The 21,325-nt window shown below is 38.7% G+C and overlaps 1 protein-coding gene across 1 annotated transcript; it reads right to left on the reverse strand.

Moving 5' to 3' along the window:
• Positions 1 to 4,660: 4,660 nt before the first annotated feature.
• Positions 4,661 to 17,774, reverse strand: LOC144011596 (guanine nucleotide-binding protein G(I)/G(S)/G(T) subunit beta-1). Its single transcript, XM_077511689.1, has 11 exons — positions 17,593 to 17,774; positions 17,127 to 17,230; positions 15,972 to 16,010; positions 15,572 to 15,678; positions 13,288 to 13,351; positions 12,831 to 12,993; positions 11,622 to 11,688; positions 10,953 to 11,154; positions 10,433 to 10,649; positions 7,014 to 7,129; positions 4,661 to 6,605 (listed from the first exon to the last, which is right to left on the reverse strand). The coding sequence occupies exons 2-10, from the start codon at positions 17,181 to 17,183 to the stop codon at positions 7,023 to 7,025; spliced, it is 1,023 nt and encodes a 340-aa protein (XP_077367815.1). The 5' UTR covers positions 17,184 to 17,230; positions 17,593 to 17,774; the 3' UTR covers positions 4,661 to 6,605; positions 7,014 to 7,022.
• Positions 17,775 to 21,325: the final 3,551 nt, after the last annotated feature.

Raw genomic sequence — 21,325 nt, forward strand, 5'->3', positions numbered from 1 at the left:
GTCCTATAACCACATCAATAAGCACTTCCTCATTCAGATTTGCGTTGTACAGATATTTTAACTTGCGCCTTGAGCACACACGTCTTGAGAGCAAAATCCAAATAATCTCCTCCATCACCAGCTCGAAAAACAATTCATCACATTGTCATATATCACATTTGAGTGTCACTGTGAAGCAGTGGGTGGGTGGGTCAACATTTTAACATTGGGTTATTCATGTATCCTCATAAAATATTGTGCAGTTCAGGTGGAGCTTGTCAGCATAGGAAAACAAGATCTGTTTCACTTCCAACACAGTTGCTAAGGCACGCCAATGGAGATTTTGCAACTGATGTTGAACTAATGTTGGAGCCTAGATGACCACAAGGGAAATTATGCAATGTGCGGGGGTGCTGCAACTGAGCTCAGTCACTATGCACAATGACGTGTTTTTGAAAATACCACAAATGAAAGACAACACTAGCTGTGGTTGCGTCGCTGTATCAACCCTCCCATCATCATGAAATGCCTTACCTGAGTCAAGTAAAGGACAACAACTGCAACCCTCCTCACAGAACTGATGGACTTGAGCCAAGTTTTTAGGCCGCCTTGCTCACACATGCCTTTTCAGGTCTGCCCATAAAACTTTCAAATCGGATTGAGATGAGGCCTTGATGATGGCCAATCCAAAACACTGACTTTGTTAAACCTTCGTAACCAGTTTCACAGTACGCTTCGTGTCTTTGTCCATATTTGGGAGATGTGCAGTCAAGTTTTAACTTCCTGACTGATGTCTTGAGATGTTGCTTCAGTATTTCCACATAATGTTATTTCCTTATGATGCCTTCTACAGTGCCGTGAATAAGTATTTTCGCTTTTCTCAAATACTTTTCTGCAGCTTTTGCACTTTGTTTCATATAATTACAAATGTAAATATCAGGCAAAGAGTATATTTCACCAATTTCAAAGTGCTAAAATGTATTTATTTTTTTATTTATAAAAGAAAAAAATAAAATAAACACGACTTGTTCCTGTCTGAAAAAATGTACTTACCCTGCTTGTTAAAACAACTGTGGTTAATCACATTTTTTGAAAAGCTGAGTTCATTTTTTTTGTCTAATAACCTCGAGATCTGTTCAATCAAGAAATAACTTAAACCAAAGCTGTTTGACAAAATGAAGATGGCCAAAACATCTAAACATTGTGGCAAAAAAAAAAATGCCACGATACAAAGAAATTCAAGAACAGATGAGAAATAAAGACAGTAATTGACATCTGTCATTCTGGAACAGGTTACAAAGCCATTCCTAAAACTTTAGGACTCCAGCAAATCACAGTGACAGCCATTATCCGCAAATGGAGAAAACACAAACAATAAAATGGAACCTATGGCTGGATGGGTTAAAGCTTCCATACGTGCACACTTTTCCCCAATCGACAACAATATTATTATTATTATTATTATTTTTGCTAGGTCACATATTTTACATGGCAAGGCAAGTTTGGGATGCTGTGTACACATCTTTCAGGTTCTGTTCTGTCCACGTGCAGCCTTTATAAGTGAGAAGTTGAACCTTGCTGTGATTGATGGAACCATAAATTCTGCTATCTATAGAATTTGTTCACTGGACACAATCAAGATCCTCCAAAAAGTCATCTCAGTCCGTCGACCTCAACCCCATTGAAAACCTATGGAGGGAGCTAAAGAGGAGTGCGCAGAGGACCCAGGTTGCTGGCTGATTTAAAAGCATGTTGTGCAAAGAGGAAAGGTAAAGATCCCTCTTTCTGTATTCTCTCATCTTATAAGACATTAAAGGTGAGGATGATGTGCTGCTTTGTTGGCAAAAGGGGGTTGATACAAATAATTAAACTCAGGGGTACTAATAATATGGCACACATGATTTTGATGTCAACTTCTTTTTTAATGTGTGATATTTTTCCTCACTGAATAAATGCACTTGACTAAAGGTTGGATTTTGTGCTTTTTTTTTTTTTTTTTTTTTTTTTTTTTTGGCCCTATATTAGGAAAAAAACAAAACAGAATTTAGCAGAAGCTTTAAAAAAAAAAAAAAAAAAAAAAAAAAAAAACTTCAGGGGCTGTAACGCATTATCGATTTGGGCCAAGTACAACCAGGGGCGGGTGCTACTGGATAAAACAGACTGAATGTCCACATGAACTTGCTTTATTAAAATACAAAAAAAAAAAGAAAAAAAAAAAAGAAAAAAAAAAAAGATGTTCTCGGCGCTACCACGCTATGATAAACATACAGTTCACTACAGGACCGTTCAGGTCCATGGCAAAAAAACTCCCGAAAGGGATACTTGACTCATTGAGACATTTTCAAGAGTAAAAATATTTTGTCCATAATTGACTTGATAACTTCATTATTTTTCATGTATATTTAATACCATATTGAGCCATGATTGGTCATTACCCACTTCCTCAGCAAGGTGATGTAATTTTCAGTCGACAGCAAGAGGAAAAAAGTAGTTCTTAAAGGTATTAATTGCACATAAAAAATAATGAATTTATCCAATTAATTCTGAACAAAATATTAACTTTTTACTGCTGAAAATGGCTCAAGTATCCCTTGAAAGGCAAAACAAAGTGACCCATCACAAAACAAAACAAAGAGGCACCACCATGTGGCACGATGCCATACTCTTGATTATTACAGGGAGTCTGCTTTGGCCCGGGGTACAGGGGGACTCTACATAATGTGTGAAGCCTACCGCCGTCAATCTGGGCCGGGGGTCTCTGGAATGGCACTGTTCCCTGTGGCCGTGGCCGTCTCAGTGTGGATGAGCTCAAGGGGAGCTTTTCCACACATGGTTTCTCCGTGCCCTGTCATGTCTTTTTATATAGTTCTCAGGTTGTGTGTGTTTGCGCGTGTGCTCTTTTTGTATTATACTATGGTGGTTTAATTACACAGCACTTTGAGTTGCATTTTTATGTATGAAAAGTGTTCTATAAATAAAATTTGATTTGTTTAAAAAATTGATGCCAATAATTATATAGGCCAGTTTATATGAGCAAATACAGTAATTATATAAAGTGCAATAATATTTACATGTGTTTTGTCCAGAAAGGAGATAGTGTGCCATTCCCCATTTTAATCCAAACAACTGAATGATTTAGCTTGACTGAAGAAAGAAATAAGAGTGTAGTGTGAAGGCCTTTGAAAGGCAACTAACTACCTGTACTCAGACGAGCTGCTGGCTGCTGCTGAGGAAGTGCTCAGGCTGCGGGTCTTCTTGGTGCGCCGGGCCAGACGGGGCCCAGTAATATTCCCTCCATCACGGGTTGACCAGCAGTATGGGGACGCTTTCATTCGCACCTCTTCTCCACCGTCCATCTCAAGCTATCTGACAGGATACATTCGTCATTCATAATTTCATAGTCTATTAAATCACCTACAACCAAGCATCAATTACATATCCTACTGTGCTAAATTGGAATCACTACTTGTAACACATCCACCCAAAAGTGATCTACCTGTGCTTCGTCTATCCATGTTCAGCAATCAGTATTATGGTATTTTATAATAAAGCAGCAGACAGGTTTGCGGTTAACAAGTAAATTACAAAAACAAACAAAAAATCGCTTTCCTTGTTGTCATCGTTTATTACAAATTAGGTAGCTAGTTTAACATGGTGGAATACTAACGTATCTTAATAGGATTATGTTACTGGAGCTGGATTCATACTTAAGTTATAGCTGCCTCGAGTTCTTCATTATGTAAGTGCGGCTTTGGCAGCTCTGCTGGTACGTACACTAGTTATCTTGGTAAAACAAACACGTTTACATCGTTCAAGCATCTGCTTGCTTGCAAAAAAAAAGAAGAAGCAATTTTGAATTAAAACAACGTATTGTCAATTATGAGACCGATTTGGGCGATGAGCAACAAGTGAATGATGCCGGATCCAACTGCGATGCAGTGTTGCTAACAAAGCTAACAATGTACATCTAATTTGAAATGCAAGACAACGAGACATATAACAAGACATAACTAGCATTCCGTTATTAAAATGTACCTTGTCCTCGCAACGTTACAGTCGGCGACACAAATTCAGGTCCTCATTTTCTGTCGTAGATTACCAATTCACCATCTTAACTTCAACCATCCATATTTCCGGGTAGGTATCGGCCAATCAGAGAGCGTATATTTCTGACGTGAGGACGCGTCATTATGGAGATCCTGGAATACAGCACTGTATAAAATGGACTCCACGTTTTACAAAAAAACAACAACTCCAAATTTGGTTACGGTAGATTATCTTATTGTCACTCTAAAGGTATCAGTCAGCTAACTTGGTACTGATGAACACCACTTCAACGTTACTAAACAAAGCAAGCATTTTTGGAAGGTATCGTGCGAGTTCATGTGACTAGTGCATGAAAAACACGTCAACTGTGCAGGTAGTCATTTCACAGTCTGTCCAACAGATGGCTACCGAGATCCGAAGTCAACAGGTTCAACGGGGCAAGTGACAGGTAGACATAAGGTGTGCTGTGGAACTTGACCTCAGTATTTGACACCGAGCTGCAATAATCAGCTAAGTGTCACATTTTCAAATCTCAACAGAATCAACCCACGTTTGTGTCCAGATGCTGGAAATCACTCCTGCTAACTTTCCAGCTTGAGTAAGAATTACTAAGTCAATCACACAACACAGTATGTCATTTCAAACTGCTTTTTATTACATCTTAAATAACAGTACATTTTAATATAGTTTCTATCTTGCATCCAGCTTTCGGTTGTACACTGACTGACTTGAAAATTAAATACAAAAGGTGTAAAGGGAATAAGGGGTGCAGAGCTCTATGGTTAATTGATGGAGAAAGAGAAAAGGAAAGGGAATTTAATTAATTTGACTTTTTTTTTTAAAATTCAGTTTTAATGTTTTTTTTTTTTTTGCCTTTGTCAACTCAGGCCTAACACACAATTACGGCACATCTTTTTGTACAGACTGTTGCAAAGAAAAAAAATGGCACTACTGCTAAAAGGAAGTGTTTTCTCTTTACAAGGAGAAGGGAACAAAAAAAAAAAAAAAAAAAGTCTGCCATCCAGATGCTGCAAGATTTTTTATTATTATTATTATTATTATTATTAAAGGACAAGAAAAAAACTTATAAAATGTTTCTTAGTAAGTGGAACTTTGTTTGCTACAGAAGGAATGAAAATTTGTCCCATTGGTATGTTTTGGTGATCAGATGTAATGTATATATGCAAGTGTGTACAATTTCCATTTACATCTAAATAATTTGTGTAATCCCTCCCAAGTATGGACCAAGCAACCTTTAATAATGCAGGGTTTGCTCCTCGTGTGCATAGCTTTGACATTTTTGTTGTATTATGGTATGCACTGAGTAGCAAAAACAAATGAGTCAAAACTAGGGGAAAAATAAAAATAAATACCACTGTATTGATATATATTCAACAGGTTCTTAAAGAAAACAAAGGACTCAATTCCATATGCACCTTTAAGCAATTCTACAGCATGCGATTCTAAGAGATAACCCACCCATGGCAGACAATCAAAAAAAAAAAAAAAAAAAAAATTTTTTTTTTTTTTTAGTTTTTAACTTAAAAAAAAAGCTTCCATATTATTTTCAAACATTGATTTATACAACATGTCATTCACAGAGTAGTAACTGCATTTCCAAGCACAGAATGGGCACCTTTTCGAGAAAGTTCTGGAACGCAGTCTGGCTAAAATGGAGCGACTCATTACCTGACCAGTCACATCCCCCGGTCCAACCACAGCAACACAAAACTTCAGGAGGAAAAAAAGTAAAATAAAATAAGTGGTTGGGTGGATTATGATCCAATAGGTTAATCTTCATTTAATTAGTCTAGACTGGTGCCAGACAAAAAGGTTTAGAGAATGGTTAAATGGTTTTGTTTCTTTTTTCTTTTTTGTTGTTGTGGTTTTTGCATTTTAAAATCAAGCATTCATTTATAACAGTTATGTGCTTGGTTAGTTAACTTTTTTCTTTTGACATTCTATATATGCAAAGTTTACATTTTTGTGCAAACAAAGACTTGAGGACTACAGTGGGGGGGGGAACAAGTGTCATGGGGCTAATATACAGCAGGGCCAGAAGGGGCTTGAGGATGCTCTGTTGAAGCAATATTCTCTCGCTTTGTTCTCCAAGTGGGATAAAGCTGGATATTTTCAAATTAAAACCCTCTTAAAACATGTAAAGATTAGCAAATAAAACAAAGATTTGATCCTCATTTTAACAGACAACCTACAGATCTACTTTGACAGAGATGAAGAAAAAAATATTGAAAGATGGGCACGAAGCTATAAAGAGTTAGATCACTGCTGTGTAATAATCTTCACTCAACCTGTAGTCATGAGAGGAATGCACAATTTTCCCATCCGTCCATTCTGAGACAACCAAATTCATTGACCTGTACAGTCGGAGCTGAATGAGTGACAGACAATTGTGCTCTTTTAAGGAGGAGGAAGTGGAGGAGAGAGTGAGATTTTTGCCCTTAATAGTTTGTTGGGTGTTTTGAGTCAGTATCATGTTTTGAAAAGATTGGATATGCAATACAATTAAACATTGTGATGTTGGAATGGTCTTCCACGCAACTTTGGAGTCCGGATACCATCTGCAAAATGAACAAACCACTGTTAGTTAATAACATTACTTAGCAAAAAGTTTGATGATGAGATACAAACTGATACAAATTAGATTGTGCTTTGCGAATGCCGATATTAACCACACATATTGGCTGACTATTAGAGACATGCCACCAGAGATGAAATTCTCCAGATCATCAATTACAGCCTTTTCCCAAACATTACAATTACGGTTCAAAGAATGCAATAAATATGATAGGACTTATCGCAAAAGGTCAGTGAGCCGGATTTAACACATTCACTGCCAGCCCAAAAATGCATAATTTGACATCTTTTTCCGTCAATGGCAGTGAATGAGTTAAGAATGGAGCGTGCAAACGAGCCATCCTCTGCCATAAATAAAGCCAAAATATGGACATCCTGTGGCCTTTTCGTACCTTCAGACTCTAGTTCCAGATCTTGAGGAAGCTATCCCAGGACCCTGTTGCCACTGCCATGCCGTCGTCAGTCACACCTAAGCAGCTCACTCGGTTATCATGACCAGCCAAGACACCTGTAGACACAGCGAAGACTCAAGAAAAGCACAACAAATTCATCTGTGTCTATGTAATAATTAGGGATGTCCATTGATCACTTTTTTGTTTTTTGTTTGGTAACCAAGTCCCAGTCTTTTGTTTTTTAAGTATCTGCTGATGGTGAGTCCTGATCAAATACATTAGCAATGCATTAAAAAAAGCATTCACCCAAATTTCCTCAAATTAATTAAAAAGTTGAACTTTATTTTGAAGTTAAGTCGTTTGGACGAGTTACAACGCTATAAGCTGTCTGTCGCTCTTTCTACTCTGGATGATACCTTTCAGGGAGGGGTCTTTATAATCAGGCTTTGTAGGTATCTTGCCTTGAGTGTTTTCACATCATTGTGAAGAGACACTCGTCTCGAAACGAGCGTACAGTACAATGCTCTGTTGCAGCATGTACGAGAACAAAGGCAAATGTGCTTGTGGCTCTGTTACTGTCAACTCTGACCACTGCAAAATGTAAAATCCCAACCATAACATTGTGCAATATAAAATTATGCTATCGACATTTAACACAATCTTTATAATGTGGGATTTGTTGGTCTCTTATATCAGAAAATGAATAAAACCAATCAACCAGCATCACAGAATGTAATGTCAACCTTTTAGAGGTTCTGCTGTACTCAACATTGTTCTAAAAATATCCACAAAACACATGGATGGGTGTGTGTCAGGTGTGAGCTTTGAGTGATCAATAGGTGTAAAGTATTCATGCCTTCCTATGGGGTTCCTCAGCTGTTGTCAGCCATACCTGCTGTTTTAACTAGCAAATGGAAAACTGACCTTCCATTTGTCTTCTTGCACACTAATAATAATAATAATAATAATAATAATAATAATAATAACATCATCATACCAAATCTAGCGATTCACTTGTTTAACATGACACCAACTACCGTAATATTTCTGAGATGAAAATGCGATCAACAAAAAATATTTAACAGCCAACAATTCTCATCCTAGCAGGCCCTGCCAAGGAACAAGCCTAAAATGTCTTGAGGTTAAAAACTGCCACTCCTCTCCCCAATGGACCCCTTTATGGCTTACGTCACGGTGTTTACTGGAGGTAAAAACAACCGCTGGAGGCAACGCAGTGCAGCTAGAAGTAAACAACGCTGGTTGTCTGTTTATTCTATTCTATTTTTTATCAGTTTACTCACATATTAACTCAAATGGCCGTTTTCCGCGTCCTTTCCGACGTGAACTTTCTGTGAAAATATGCTGACCGGTGTTAGAACCACACGCTACTGAGGTGTTTTTGCCTCCAGCTAAGCCCCGCCCTTTAAATTGTGTCACATTGTTTACAAACTTTGAAGGGGTCTATACCCTTAAGGTCTTTTAAACATTTTTTGAGCAATTTTCTTTTCTGTTAGTAATTTAAAAAAAAAATTGCTTTTATTTTACTTTAACAGAAGACTTTGAAAACATAAAAAAACATTTTATTGTGTTTAAATATTTAATTTACATTCTTTAAAGGAACACAAGACGTGAAAAATTAACGCTATTCTGTGAAATGGTTAGTTTCAACTCTTCCCTGAAAATATTGTCGATTGATGTTGAGCGATTATGATTTTATAGTAGTTTATATGAACATTTTTTGCATTAAGTAGAGTTTTGGCCAGTCACGTGATCATCGTGACGTATCGCATGCGTAAAATACACATTGAATGACGTGGCTGCCGGTGACAACAAAGAGACTCATGAGGAATTATTGCATCACACGGCGGACAACAAAGGTGGAATTACACCTGATAGCAAAGAAACACTTCTTCAGAAACAGTACAGCCATGGAGGTCTCGCCAAACATTTCTGTCCAGCCGAAAGTCAAGATGAAGCTGGCAGATAAGGAGGACACATTCAGCCGGCCGGCTCATAGTGAGTCGAAGTTGGGGAGTGTCTCCAAGTTGCATGCTATAGAGGCTCAAATTACCAGTCAAGTCACCACTGACACTGTTATCTCCGGAAATGTAAATTGTGGACTTTTATTCTTCCACGCCATGCTACATGTGTGCTAAGCACACTTTAGCCCACATCAGAGAGAGAGACCACCCCCCACCGCCACACGGAATGACATGAAATTGGATGTGCTGAGGAATTTACTCTGATCAGAATTGGCACAGTATTTGGGATCGAAGATGGTCTTTTTCTTGGCCATTACGTCAGCAAACTCCCAGTGAAATGACCGTAGGCGACTTCCGTATTACACACGGGATACATCATCATGATCACGTGACCAGGATAATGGCGTTTCACCACGGTATGTTCTTATTTTGATACTTAATCGGTTTAAAAGAAAATTCAGGAAATAAGATGCCAGAGACATTTGCACTTTTATTCTTTATATACAATGCCTAATCCAATATTGGAAATTGAGTTATAAGTCTTGTATTGCTTTAAGTAATTTTGCTGTTTTTTGTAAATGCTTTTTAGGCGCTGTGCCATTCCTTTGTGTGAAGCACAGTAAGTTGTCTTGTGGATGAAATGTACTATATAATCTCCCCTGCCTTGTCTTGAGACATCACCTTTGACAGAAGAGTGGGGGAGATCCCAAACAACAACAGTATATAGTGGTCCCTTCGCTACTTCGCGGTTCACTTATTGCAGACTCACTATATCGCAGATTTGTATTTGGGTCAAAATTTCATACATTATAGGGTTTACCTTCCTCACTATTTCCTGGGTTTTTCAGAGATGGTGGATTAATCAGCCTTTAAATCCTTGTTGTGAGAAGGAAAGCGCTGACGCAGGTGGCCTGCTTCACATATTTACAAATGAGTTCTGTCTTGACTTGCAATGGGCCTATACTTAATGTAAGTCCGTGGGGCAGTTTCACATGTGCAGATATTTCCCTCAGTTACTAAAACCTTCCAGATCCGCTCATGTTACTTTAAGAATGCAGCCTGTTAGTTTATTTACAATATTCTACATTTTGCAAGTTGAATTCATTAAAGCAGCTTTGTGGACTTGGTCACTTTTTTACTCAGGACTGCCACCTCTGGCCTAAAGTGTAACTGCAGCCACTGTTTAAAGCCTGTGCGTTCAGGCCCACACTCCACACTATGTAGGGAAGATACAAGATACAAGCTGATAGGCGCACTCTAGTGTTATTTATGCCCTATTTGCAGGGGATAGTAATTGGGCCAGCCCGCAAATACATAATCTGTATGTAAATGAAAAGCATTGTATGTAGGGGTCCACTGTACATTCATCGCCTATCTGTATGAAGAACAAGACAGCCGTAACAGGGAGCAACATACACAACATCAGGCAGACTTTACCTGCGCGATCGGCCTTCAAAGTGTCCCAGACATTGCAATTGAAGTCGTCGTAACCAGCCAGAAGTAGGCGGCCACTCTTGGAGAATGCCACAGAAGTGATACCGCAAATGATATTGTCATGCGAATACACCATCAGCTCCTGGTCAGCACGCAGGTCAAACAGCCGGCAGGTGGCATCGTCTGAGCCTGTGGCAAAGGCGTTGCCATTGGGGAAGAACTGTAGAGGAAAAAATAAATAGATCGCACATACAACTGAGGAAGCCGGTTCAAATGTGCACATTTTTAAAAAGAAAACAGAGGCAGTTACCATATTTTCATGACTATAAGGCAAACTTAACAGTCATAAATGTTAAACATCGACAGTGCACAAGGTGCACTTTATTGTGTGCACTGAGTTACAAAATCTGTAAATGTAATGCGACTTCTGTAAACACTCCCCTTGACTGAGTGATGGAGTGATTGCTTATGTACATTTTTCCCGGCTAAGATTTACGGTATGGTATAGTATACGAAGCCTTACGCAAATGGCATTGATGTCGGACTCATGGCCAGTGAAGGTCTGCCGGCACATTCCTTCTCTGACATCCCAGAGTTTGGCTGAGGCATCACAGGCCCCAGACACAAACAGCCTCGTGTCAGGTGCCAGAGAGAGACTCATGACATCACCAGTGTGGCCAGCAAACGTAGTTGTCTGCTGTCCAGTCTCAATGTCCCACAGGGCGCTGTAATGAAGCGTGAGACACAGTCAAAGATAAAGCTACCTAAAGGAAAATAAGCCAGTTCAATTCATCAGCTGTAAAAAGGAAAAATAGACTAAGTAAGGTCCAGAATGAAATGCCAACAATTAGGCTTCAGTCAAGGCAGTCAAGTACGATCAGTGATGACACTGCAAAGCGCTCACGCTGGTCACAAAATGATATCAAAACTGAGATTAGGAAGCATACTTCAAATATTATTCATATTTTAAGTCACTGATGTTTAATTAGAAACAAATTGTGTTGCTGGTTTAGGAGTATTCCAATCCAAACACACATCTTATTTTTTATGCCTTGACATTAACAATAGTTTATAGGGAAAAAAAACAAAAAAACATTATGAAATTAGCCAAGATGGTGAGCAAAGATGTCATACCATGTTTGAAGCAGAAGATATTGAGATGAACTGTATTGTGTGTAATGTAGCAACTCACCAGGTGGTGTCTCCAGAGCTGGTGACAATCTGGTTGTCATCCAGGAAGCGACAACAGGACAGGTAGCCTGTTAGCAAAAGCAACAAGATCAAATGTTTGTGATTTATCTTAAAAAAAAACAAAAAAAAACAAAAAAAAAACATACAAGTGAAGAACCCCCCCCCGACATATTTAAGTTTCACGCAATCACCACATGAGGAGGATTGGATTATCATCACACCCCAAACCCAATAAAAACATGGAATTAATCTGACAAACCTCAAAATAGTTACAATAATCCAACAATAAAAATTTTCACTTTGCAACTTGGTTCCTTTATTCATCTCAAATTAGTCGAGGCTGTGCGCCCCTCCCTATGGTGAAAGAACAAGAACTTAAATGCTGACACACTTCCTGTGTCATGTGACACTATTTCTTGCCCTCAAGCACAAAACTTTCATTAGTTAAAGCAAAGGATATATAGCTACAGTATGTTCTATTTCTGCACAAAGTGGTCACAGACTACGACTGCGACTGGAATATAGTGATAGACAGAAGTTTGTTCTGGGCCGATACCGTTAATTAATCGTCAAGGAGGCCGATAACCGAAACTTTGGAGCCAACATTTATTTTCACTAAAAGTGAAAATATTGCCATTCAAATTTGAGAAATTGAAAATACAAACTCCAATTCTTAACTGTTGAAATGCCTTTAAGCATATGTTTGTTCTTTTCAAATTTGCAAATTGCTGGACAGACATTTTTGTTTTAAAATTCTGACAAAAAATTCAGGGTACTCCCAGAGTCATCATCAGCATGTCTTAAAAAGTTACATGGAAGTCAAGTTTTCCCAAAATTTAAAAAATATCTAATGTTACATTCTCGCTTGTTTTAATTTAAATTTTCTGAAAGTAAAAACTTTAAAATTCATCTATTATTGGCCATCAGCTTTTTTAAAAAGGCCAATGCCGATATTCGTCATAATGCTGAATATCGGCCCATCTGATAATCTGTCTCTCCCTACTGGAATATATCTGATGTGAAAATCATTCCATTTGGCCCAATTATAGTTAGCATGGCATATAAACCCTCATATTCATTTATTCATTGGAAATAAGGATCCCTCAGCAGATTTTACAAGAGGAACTTTGACAATGTAAAAAGAAGTAAATGTTTGTTCCATGATTGTGGTAAATGGAGGTGAAGCAAATCAATGTGGTGTGCAGCATACCTGTGTGTCCAGCCAGCTCACGGCTAACTCGCACATTTCCCTCACGGGTCTTCAGGTTGTAGATGGAGCAGATGTTATCCAAGCCCCCACATGCAACGTAGTTACCAGAAGGGGCATAAGCGCACGTCATCACCCAAGAGGAGCGCAGCGGGATGGCATGGACCTGAAAAGAGCATACAAATGACCTATGTTATTGGTTGTGAGGAGACAATACTTTAAAAAAAAAAAAAAAAAAAAAAAAAAAAAAAAAAAACATACATATGTTCCTTTTCATTCAACGATAAAGAATGTTGTTTTATATTGTCTTTTTCCTCTATTATAAATGAATGAAATAAATGATTTAAATGAAAATGAAATACATGCATTATCAAAGCTTGTCATGGAAAAAGACTAGTTCCTTGTGTCTATTAGTTTCGGAAAGAACAGGCACTCAGGTCATCGTCATTGCTGAATTTACCTTGTTTGTGGTGTAGCTGTCCCAAATAATGAGTTTGCCATCCTGGGAGGCACTGACCAAAAGCCTAATGTAAAGAAAGAAATTGATTGTTTAAATTGTGTCATATTACATTGTAATTCTCATTATTTCCATTAGAATGGAGGGGAAAAGATGCTACATGTACATATCAGCATTCTTAATAATAGGTAGCGATAATACATATATATTTCCTTTTAAACAAAAATGGAAAGTGTCACTGGGGCTGAGCTTGACCATGCAGATGAATCCAACAAGTAACTACAGTGACAGCTCCAATGCCCAAAGGAGCAGAGAGCAGTGAGCAACGCACAAAAAGGCCCACTGAGAGCTTTGCTCATCTTCACTACCGTGGCGCACACACACCAGCACACTCAAACAGAAACACGCTAAGCAAAAGATGGATTTACATGGAGACTTCTTTGTCATTCCGGCTAAAGATCTCGGCTCAACTGTACATCTGACGTGTCCTATTCTCATTTGCGCTTTATATGTGCAACTGCATCAGAACAGCCACGTGACATACACAGATAAAGATGGAGTTGGTTCACTTAGCACAGAAATTGTGATTACCTCACATCACACTTATTAAACCAACCTGCTTGATAAAAACAGATTACAAGTACTGCTGACATTATCAAATATTTTTAGAATCGATTAATCTATTGATTGTTAAATTGACTAATCATATTCATTTTAATTTTGCGTTAAAGTCTATTACAAAAGCATTTGTTTCCCTGATTACTGTTTATTAATCAGTGATTGGTGTTTATTTCGTACTTCGTATCGTGATGAAAAAAAGGTCTGATGTAGTATGTTACTTGTATGGTCATTGTTTTCCAAAATAAAAACACATGTTTGCAAATGTCTTATTTTGATTAAACACAAGATAATCACTCTTTTTTTCATAAAGGACTACAGAAATCTAAACAATTACAGTTGATATGCTGAAATCAGATAATTTGGATCATTTTCAATTAAAAATGGCTCCAAACGATTTCCTCGAAACAGAGGAAAGCTGACAGTTAGTAGGAGGTTGCACACTGCGATTGTGGGGCAACATTATTAAGTTCAGTTGCTGCTGTGGGGATGTGGAACAATGTAAGACAACTTTTATTTATTTATTTATTTTTCCCTAAAAAGATAGTTCGGATTTTTTTACATGAATCTCTATTTCATCCTCACCTCTAGTGTGTGCGATCAGCACTGACTTCTTCTGTGAGACGAGTTCTGGTCCGGTGTTGGATGAGAAGAAAATAGTCCGGCGAGTTGGCTGGGGTTAATTGTTTTCTTCTATAACAATTTGTGTTCAAAAGTGTGATAGATTTGCATCACAATACTCTTTTTCTGAAAAAAAGTCAGATGCCATTACCGCCGGGTACTACTTTTCTGTTCGTTCGTATCACTGCACAGCGCCCCACATACAGCTGATAGACGCGCACTAATCTACAAGTTGTTTGTCTTTTCGAAGGCGGAAGGCGCGACTATCAGCTGTCTACAGGGCGACGCGCAGTGATACGAATGAACAGAAAAATAGTGCCCGGGGATAATGGATTCTGACTTTTTTTCAGGAGGGAGTTTTGTGTGCAGATGTATCACTCTTTTGAACACAAATTGTTTTTAGAAGAAAAATGCTTTATTTAAGTGGCCCCAGCCAACTCGCCGGACTATATTCTTCTCGTCCAACACCAGACCAGAACTCGGCTGACAGAACACTGTCAAGGGTAAGTCAGTGCTGATCGCATACACTACTGGAAGTGAGGATGAAATAGAGATTCATGTCAAAAAATCCGAACTATCTCTTTAAGAAATACTGCTCAATAAATCTCAATGCCCTCACCGCCATTTTGAGTATTTTCCCTACCCACAGGCCCAACACCTAATCAACAAGCAGGACACACAACACAGACACACAAGAAGGGTAATACATTATAATACATTGTAAATTGTACTGTCCAATTAGTGTTGAACAAAAATATTACCATTATTCTGCCGAAATACGTTACTGTAATGTAGAATTGACTTTTTCGAACACTAGTTTTATGTTAATCTAACTGAAGATGGCTTTGGGCAGATGTTAAAAATAGAGTTTGTGGATGCAAGCAAGAGCTATTGTGTAATTCCAGGACTTCACAAGGGCCCTGAGGAGAAACGCCGAGCACAAAGACACTCTTTTAGCTTTTATATCCATTTCCTGCATTTAGGCAAGGGAGTGGGTCGATGGCATGAAATACTTAGCTAATGGACTGACTGGAGCTGAAGATAGTACCTCGAATCAGTGCCCCAGTGCATGGCATAGATTTTAGCCAGATGCCCTCTCAGTGTCCGGCGAGTGCGCATCTGAATTCGGCCAACTGGGTCAATGTTAGCTGTAATCTAAACAGGATTAAAACAGGATTTAAAAAAAATAATAAATAAATAAATAAATAAATAAATAAATAAATAAAAAAAAATAAAAAAAATAAAAATAAACAGGATTAAAAGGATAGAGATTTTTACAAAGACGGTTAACAAATCACCATAAGAGGGAGGGGAAAAAACAAAAATAAAAACAAATAAATAAATAAATCAGTGTAAATGCATATCAGAGCCATTTATGTAAACAAATAATTATGATCACCTTAACTCTATAGACACTATGCAGTAATTTGAGAAGGAAATGTCATTACCTGAGACAGGGTAGCATCAGCACACGCTTTCCTGGCATCCTGAAACACAACAATAGAAGTAAATTTACACTAAGGAGTACGGTTGCTTATCTAATTCTAACGTTTGCTACACGTTATAGTAAACCGTAATTTTCCTGACTAATGAGCGCTAGTCTGCCTACTTTCTTGAACGAAAGAAAGTAGGTCTGGAAAGGCTGCCATTGACTGCGACTTGGCTCGGTTAATGGCGGCCGGGCAAATCAAATTTGTTTATTTGCTGTGACGTATTCTTCGTGAATGCCAATGTCACTCTTCTGCGCCAGAAGTCTATCATCACACAAATCAAGTTTTTGCCGCGACGACGCAAGTCATTCACTACTGTCCCTCTTCGAGTAGCCATGTTGAATTTATACCCGCCCACCGCTACCATTTTCTTCGCTGACTGGATCTTTTCACACTGTCTGTTTGGTTAAGGTTTGCCTTGCCTCAGAAATGTGAATGATGCCTACAGTAACCAGACTCTTCCACTGGTTGATGTATTATCTGCAGAGTCCAGAGATTGGGATTTCTTGTGTCCACATATGTATGGTCTTTTTGTGTGGAGGGGTTTTGTTACCTTGCTAACAGTTTCGACTGTCATAGTTTTCACTGCTCACCAATATCATGACAGCTCAAAATGGGTCAGAGTGAGGAACAAGCAATCGGCCGTAAATAATAAATGCCTTAGCCAGTGTTGTGATTTGTACAAAAGTTGGTTCCCTTGATGGCGAGAAATATTTTTCAAAAAAAGTCTTTCCAACACATTTTCCAATGCTTTCGCATTTGGAGATGGTCAGCTCATATCCAGCACTTTAGGCCCTCTGAGAATTGGAACAACTTCATTCTTGTGAACACGCACAGCCAAAGGCTAGTGGTTAAAAGGGCTATAAGAGGTAGAACTGGGATTGGCCCAGGTATTGGTGGCATGAAGCTTGTTAGCCTGTAAAATCCCTATATTAACCACATTATTGTTTCAGACGCATGGTTTGATGCATGTGAAAAAAAGTAGTAGTAGGAACCTACGGCAATCTAATTTGCAGCACATTAAAAATGTTTTGCTATTACTTTAATGAGGGCAAAACATCAATGGCAAAATTTTTGATAAACTAATTGAAAACAAAACAGGAGCTGACTTACTCGGATCTGGTTCTTGAGCTGCTCAGCCTCTTGGCGTAGCTGATCCAGTTCACTCATTTTCCTCGAATGGTGTGCTTCGCTCCGCTGCCTAGACTCTTTCTGATCTGAGGATGACAAGATAGTTTTAGTTGTAGGAAAGTGAGTAACTCCTTTAAGTAAGCTGCATCATGACTGTACAGTAACACTACCACAATTGGAGGTAAAAACTTCCTGCAATTTCACTGAACACTGAAACTGATGAAATCCAGAACAAATAATTTGAAGACAGTTCAACAGTTCTCTTACCATCTTGAAACCGTTACCTAGCAACAAGCAGTTGGCAGACACTCCAAGCTTAACAATATTGAGAATTACATTAAATGCATTTGTAATCATAACAGCAGCACACAAAACAGCTGATAGCCCTAAACACCAAGACGATAAGATGGGATTCAAAGAACAAATAAAAAACGGGACCAAACTTTACCCAACAAAAGTTCACCCAAACCAGGCAAGGTTCCGGCTACTTGGACAGCAGAAGGTTAGATCACAACACCACTTTGGCTTTTGGAGCACTATAAAAAACACAGGTGCGCGATTGATGGGAGGCAGAAAATGTTGCTGCTCTGGCTTCGAGACTCCCAACTACCCTCCAATGTCATTCCTGTAATCCTGAGACAAAGTTGATTCAGCTCCTCCAGCCAAATCCGTTTAAGACAAAACCTGCTGATGATCTGAAAAGCAGTGGCTATCCAGCTGACCCCAATCCTTGGGTTGAGGCTCTTAGCATCGAAACTTACACTTTCCATACATACAAGTCATAATAAAACATAGAATGCAAACAGTGGCAACTGCCAACTACAATAAACGATGGCTTTTAGCAGTGGCATCGACAATTGATGCAGGACAAACTGTTAATCCACTTTGCTCATTCAAGTTGCGCCAAGTTGACCATTAACTCAAGCATAACTAAAATATCAAACATGGCCAAAACGTACATTTTTGAGGTAGCCTTGTCCACTCAAAGCAACCATTAATCCTATCTAGTGTAATCTTCAAGACACTGAAATATCTCATAATATCACAGGCTAATTCTCCTCTCTCATATTATGTGTTACAGGCGAATGTTTTAGAACATAAGAACGTTTAACAACTGAGCAGTTTAATCTAATATTGAAGTTACATGTGAACAATCCACTGATGTGCTGCTAAACCTTTTAGCCCAAGGTTCCAAATAAAGTGCAATCTGTTGGTCAAATTTCACATTTTCCACCTTATATTGGACACACTGTAAGGAAAAAAGGCACAACAAGATTACATCCCTTATATGCAGCAAGTCAGAAGCGGAAGCAAACCCAATATGTTTCAGATCGAAATGCAAGGTGAGTAGTACCATCCGTGATGTGTAATTTTTGTAACATGGACCTTGCTCTCCGCCAATAACGCCAAGCGTGAAGCTGCACAGGACCCAATACAAGTATGCTATATCCCCACAACCATCAATTAAACTTTTACACGGTGCTTATAGGTTTTGCTCAGTGAGTGTAATTACGGCCGGAGTAGTATTCTTAAGTGCTGGTATTTTATAGAGTCTTGGTGAAGTCAAATGAAGAGTTATCTACACTTCAGTCTGAAGTTCTGAACACTTGCAAAATTTGTAGTATAAGTCAAGTCAAGTCAAATGGATTGATTTGTATTTTCAATTGCCATCTGGTCTGAGTTCATAAACACTGAGCCATGAACCTACGGTTTATATCACATGCTTTAATAAATACTGTATGTACTGTACTGTTCTCAAACCTCAATATGGCTCATTATCAATGACTGATATCAGCATTAAGGTGCGATTGATTGCTTGTGGTGGTGTGCTGAGGCCAACATTGGAGCAGCCCAATTAGGGGTGCAACGGTACAAGTAGCCTACGGTGTGGTCTGTACCTCGGTTTTTCGGCCATGGTTTCAGTACGTGATTTAAACAATAATAATGATAATAACAATAACATACAAAAAAATCCATGTACATCAGGGTGATGATGCTGGAGATGCTGGTTCACGTTGCTTGTAGTTTCCTTTAACCCATTTTGGTCAGGAGCGATTTGCCGTGTTTCTCTGCCTTTGCAGAGAGGGAGGCTTGAGGCATTTGTTTTGTTTTGTTTTGTTCTCGGTCTCTTTACCGATGGGCTGCATCACTGGTCTGAATATATGACTGGATAGCTGATAGCCCATAAACACCCATGCAAGCCGTCGAGGCGACAGGGCAGCCATCTTGCTCCTCCCATCTCGCAAGCAGACTACTGGATAAACTACACGGTATACATACAGATTATACATATACAGCTCGTAGGCAGTTAGTATAGGGCTGGGGGTTTGTGGTGGGGAGGTCAATATTCTTTTTAAGAAAACAACAAGTGGACGGTATGTACTGCTTTGAAGACTCCCCTTTTCCTTTTATCGCTCAGTTCTTTAGACCCCAATATTACATTTGGCAGAGGAATCTTTTGTTGAACTACAGTTATAATTCTTTAATAAAAATATACAAGTTTCCTCCTGTAAACATTAGGGATGTAACTATATCCAAACATCACGATATGATATCACGATATGAAGGTCACGATACGATAATTATCACGATACAGTGGTACCTCTACTTACGAAATTAATTGGTTCTGGAAGAAAGTTCTTAAGTAGAAAATGTTGTAAGTAGACGCATTTTCCATGTAAATGCCCTAATCCGTTCCAAGCCTCCCAAAATTCAGACATAAATGTTTTATAAAGCACAAAAATGCATCAAAACATGTAACAAATACATGTTACAGTTAGATTATTGCACAATAAATGAGAGTTGTGCATAATGTAAAAAACAAAGAATAGAGTAAAGAATAAAAATGATGGTCATTTATCTTTTTAACTGCTGTCATCATTTTTTGCCCTCTTTGGTTCATGTTCTCCTCTCTCAGAAGTTTTTTTTTTTTTTTTTTTTTTTTAAACAATCCTTCGGAAATGTCCAAGGCAAACATCATCTTAGTGAGCAAACGCCCGACTGGGGAACACTTTTTCTGGGCGATTCTTTTAAACTAATTCTGAAACTTCATGGAAATTTCCGGTATGGCGAGGCATCTTTTTCAAAAAAAAAAAAAAAAAAAAAAAAGGCCCGTCTTGTCGCAATTAAAAACTTACTGTGCCTTCATCAATCACCAATTGTTTGAATTTTTGCACAAATTCGTTGGCCGTTAGTTCACACATTTACGAAAAACTATCGGAACACCTCATGGGCCGCGGGATGAATGATGAGGACGCTGTATAGACACCGATCTAGTATACGCTCATAGATACCTATGGTAGAGGTTCCTCTTAGAAAATGGGATGCCAGAAACATGCACAGACACCGATCTAGTATTTACGCTCATAGGTACCTATGGTACCTACAATCTCGAATAACAATATTGAGATACTTACTTGCTAATGCAAGCACACATTGATCGCTTCACAAGCAAATTGCGTTCCCCTTCATCTGACAATTAGCACAGATTTTAAACATAGAAGACCAAAACATCCCGAATGAAAATTAAATTGCACTAATAAAAACTAGCCACTAGAGGGTGCTAGAACTGCACAAATGGAAATCAACATGACTTTAACAGATGTGTTCCTTTTAAATATTGTGAACATGACGACGACGATATTGTAGCAGTTTTAATATCACAATATCACCGTTATCGTTACATCCCTAGTAAACATCATTAAGCATATCATTCATACATGTATTTAAGGCAAGTTGTAAAATGTATGAAGTCCTCTTGTTTATCCATCCATCCATCAACCGCTTACACAAGGGTCGCGGGAGTGCTAGTGCTGGAGCCTATCCTCAGTCCACGGCTCAGCGCGCCGTCACCGACATTTGTTTCATGGCTCCCGCAGGTCTGCATCGCCTTCACGTGTGTGTTCTGATGCATTTCACCGGCTGGGGGACCGAGGGTTGGTGGTGCAGGGTGATGTGTCCGCTTTACCGGCTTTGGGGTGGAGGGTCGCTGCTGCGCTACCTGCTTGCTCTGTGGTGGAATGCTGTTATACGCTCCAGGTCCAAATGGGTTTAACGTATGGGACGTTTCAAGCAACGTTTACTGACAGTAAAATTTCTTTTTGCTGTTTTCACTCCCTCGTCATCGTATCCTATAACGAAGCCGAAATTATTCCACACCGCTTCTTCGAACTTTGGTCTGT

Source organism: Festucalex cinctus, unplaced genomic scaffold (assembly GCF_051991245.1).
Source record: "Festucalex cinctus isolate MCC-2025b unplaced genomic scaffold, RoL_Fcin_1.0 HiC_scaffold_325, whole genome shotgun sequence".
In the NCBI taxonomy this organism is placed as follows: Eukaryota; Metazoa; Chordata; class Actinopteri; order Syngnathiformes; family Syngnathidae; genus Festucalex; species Festucalex cinctus.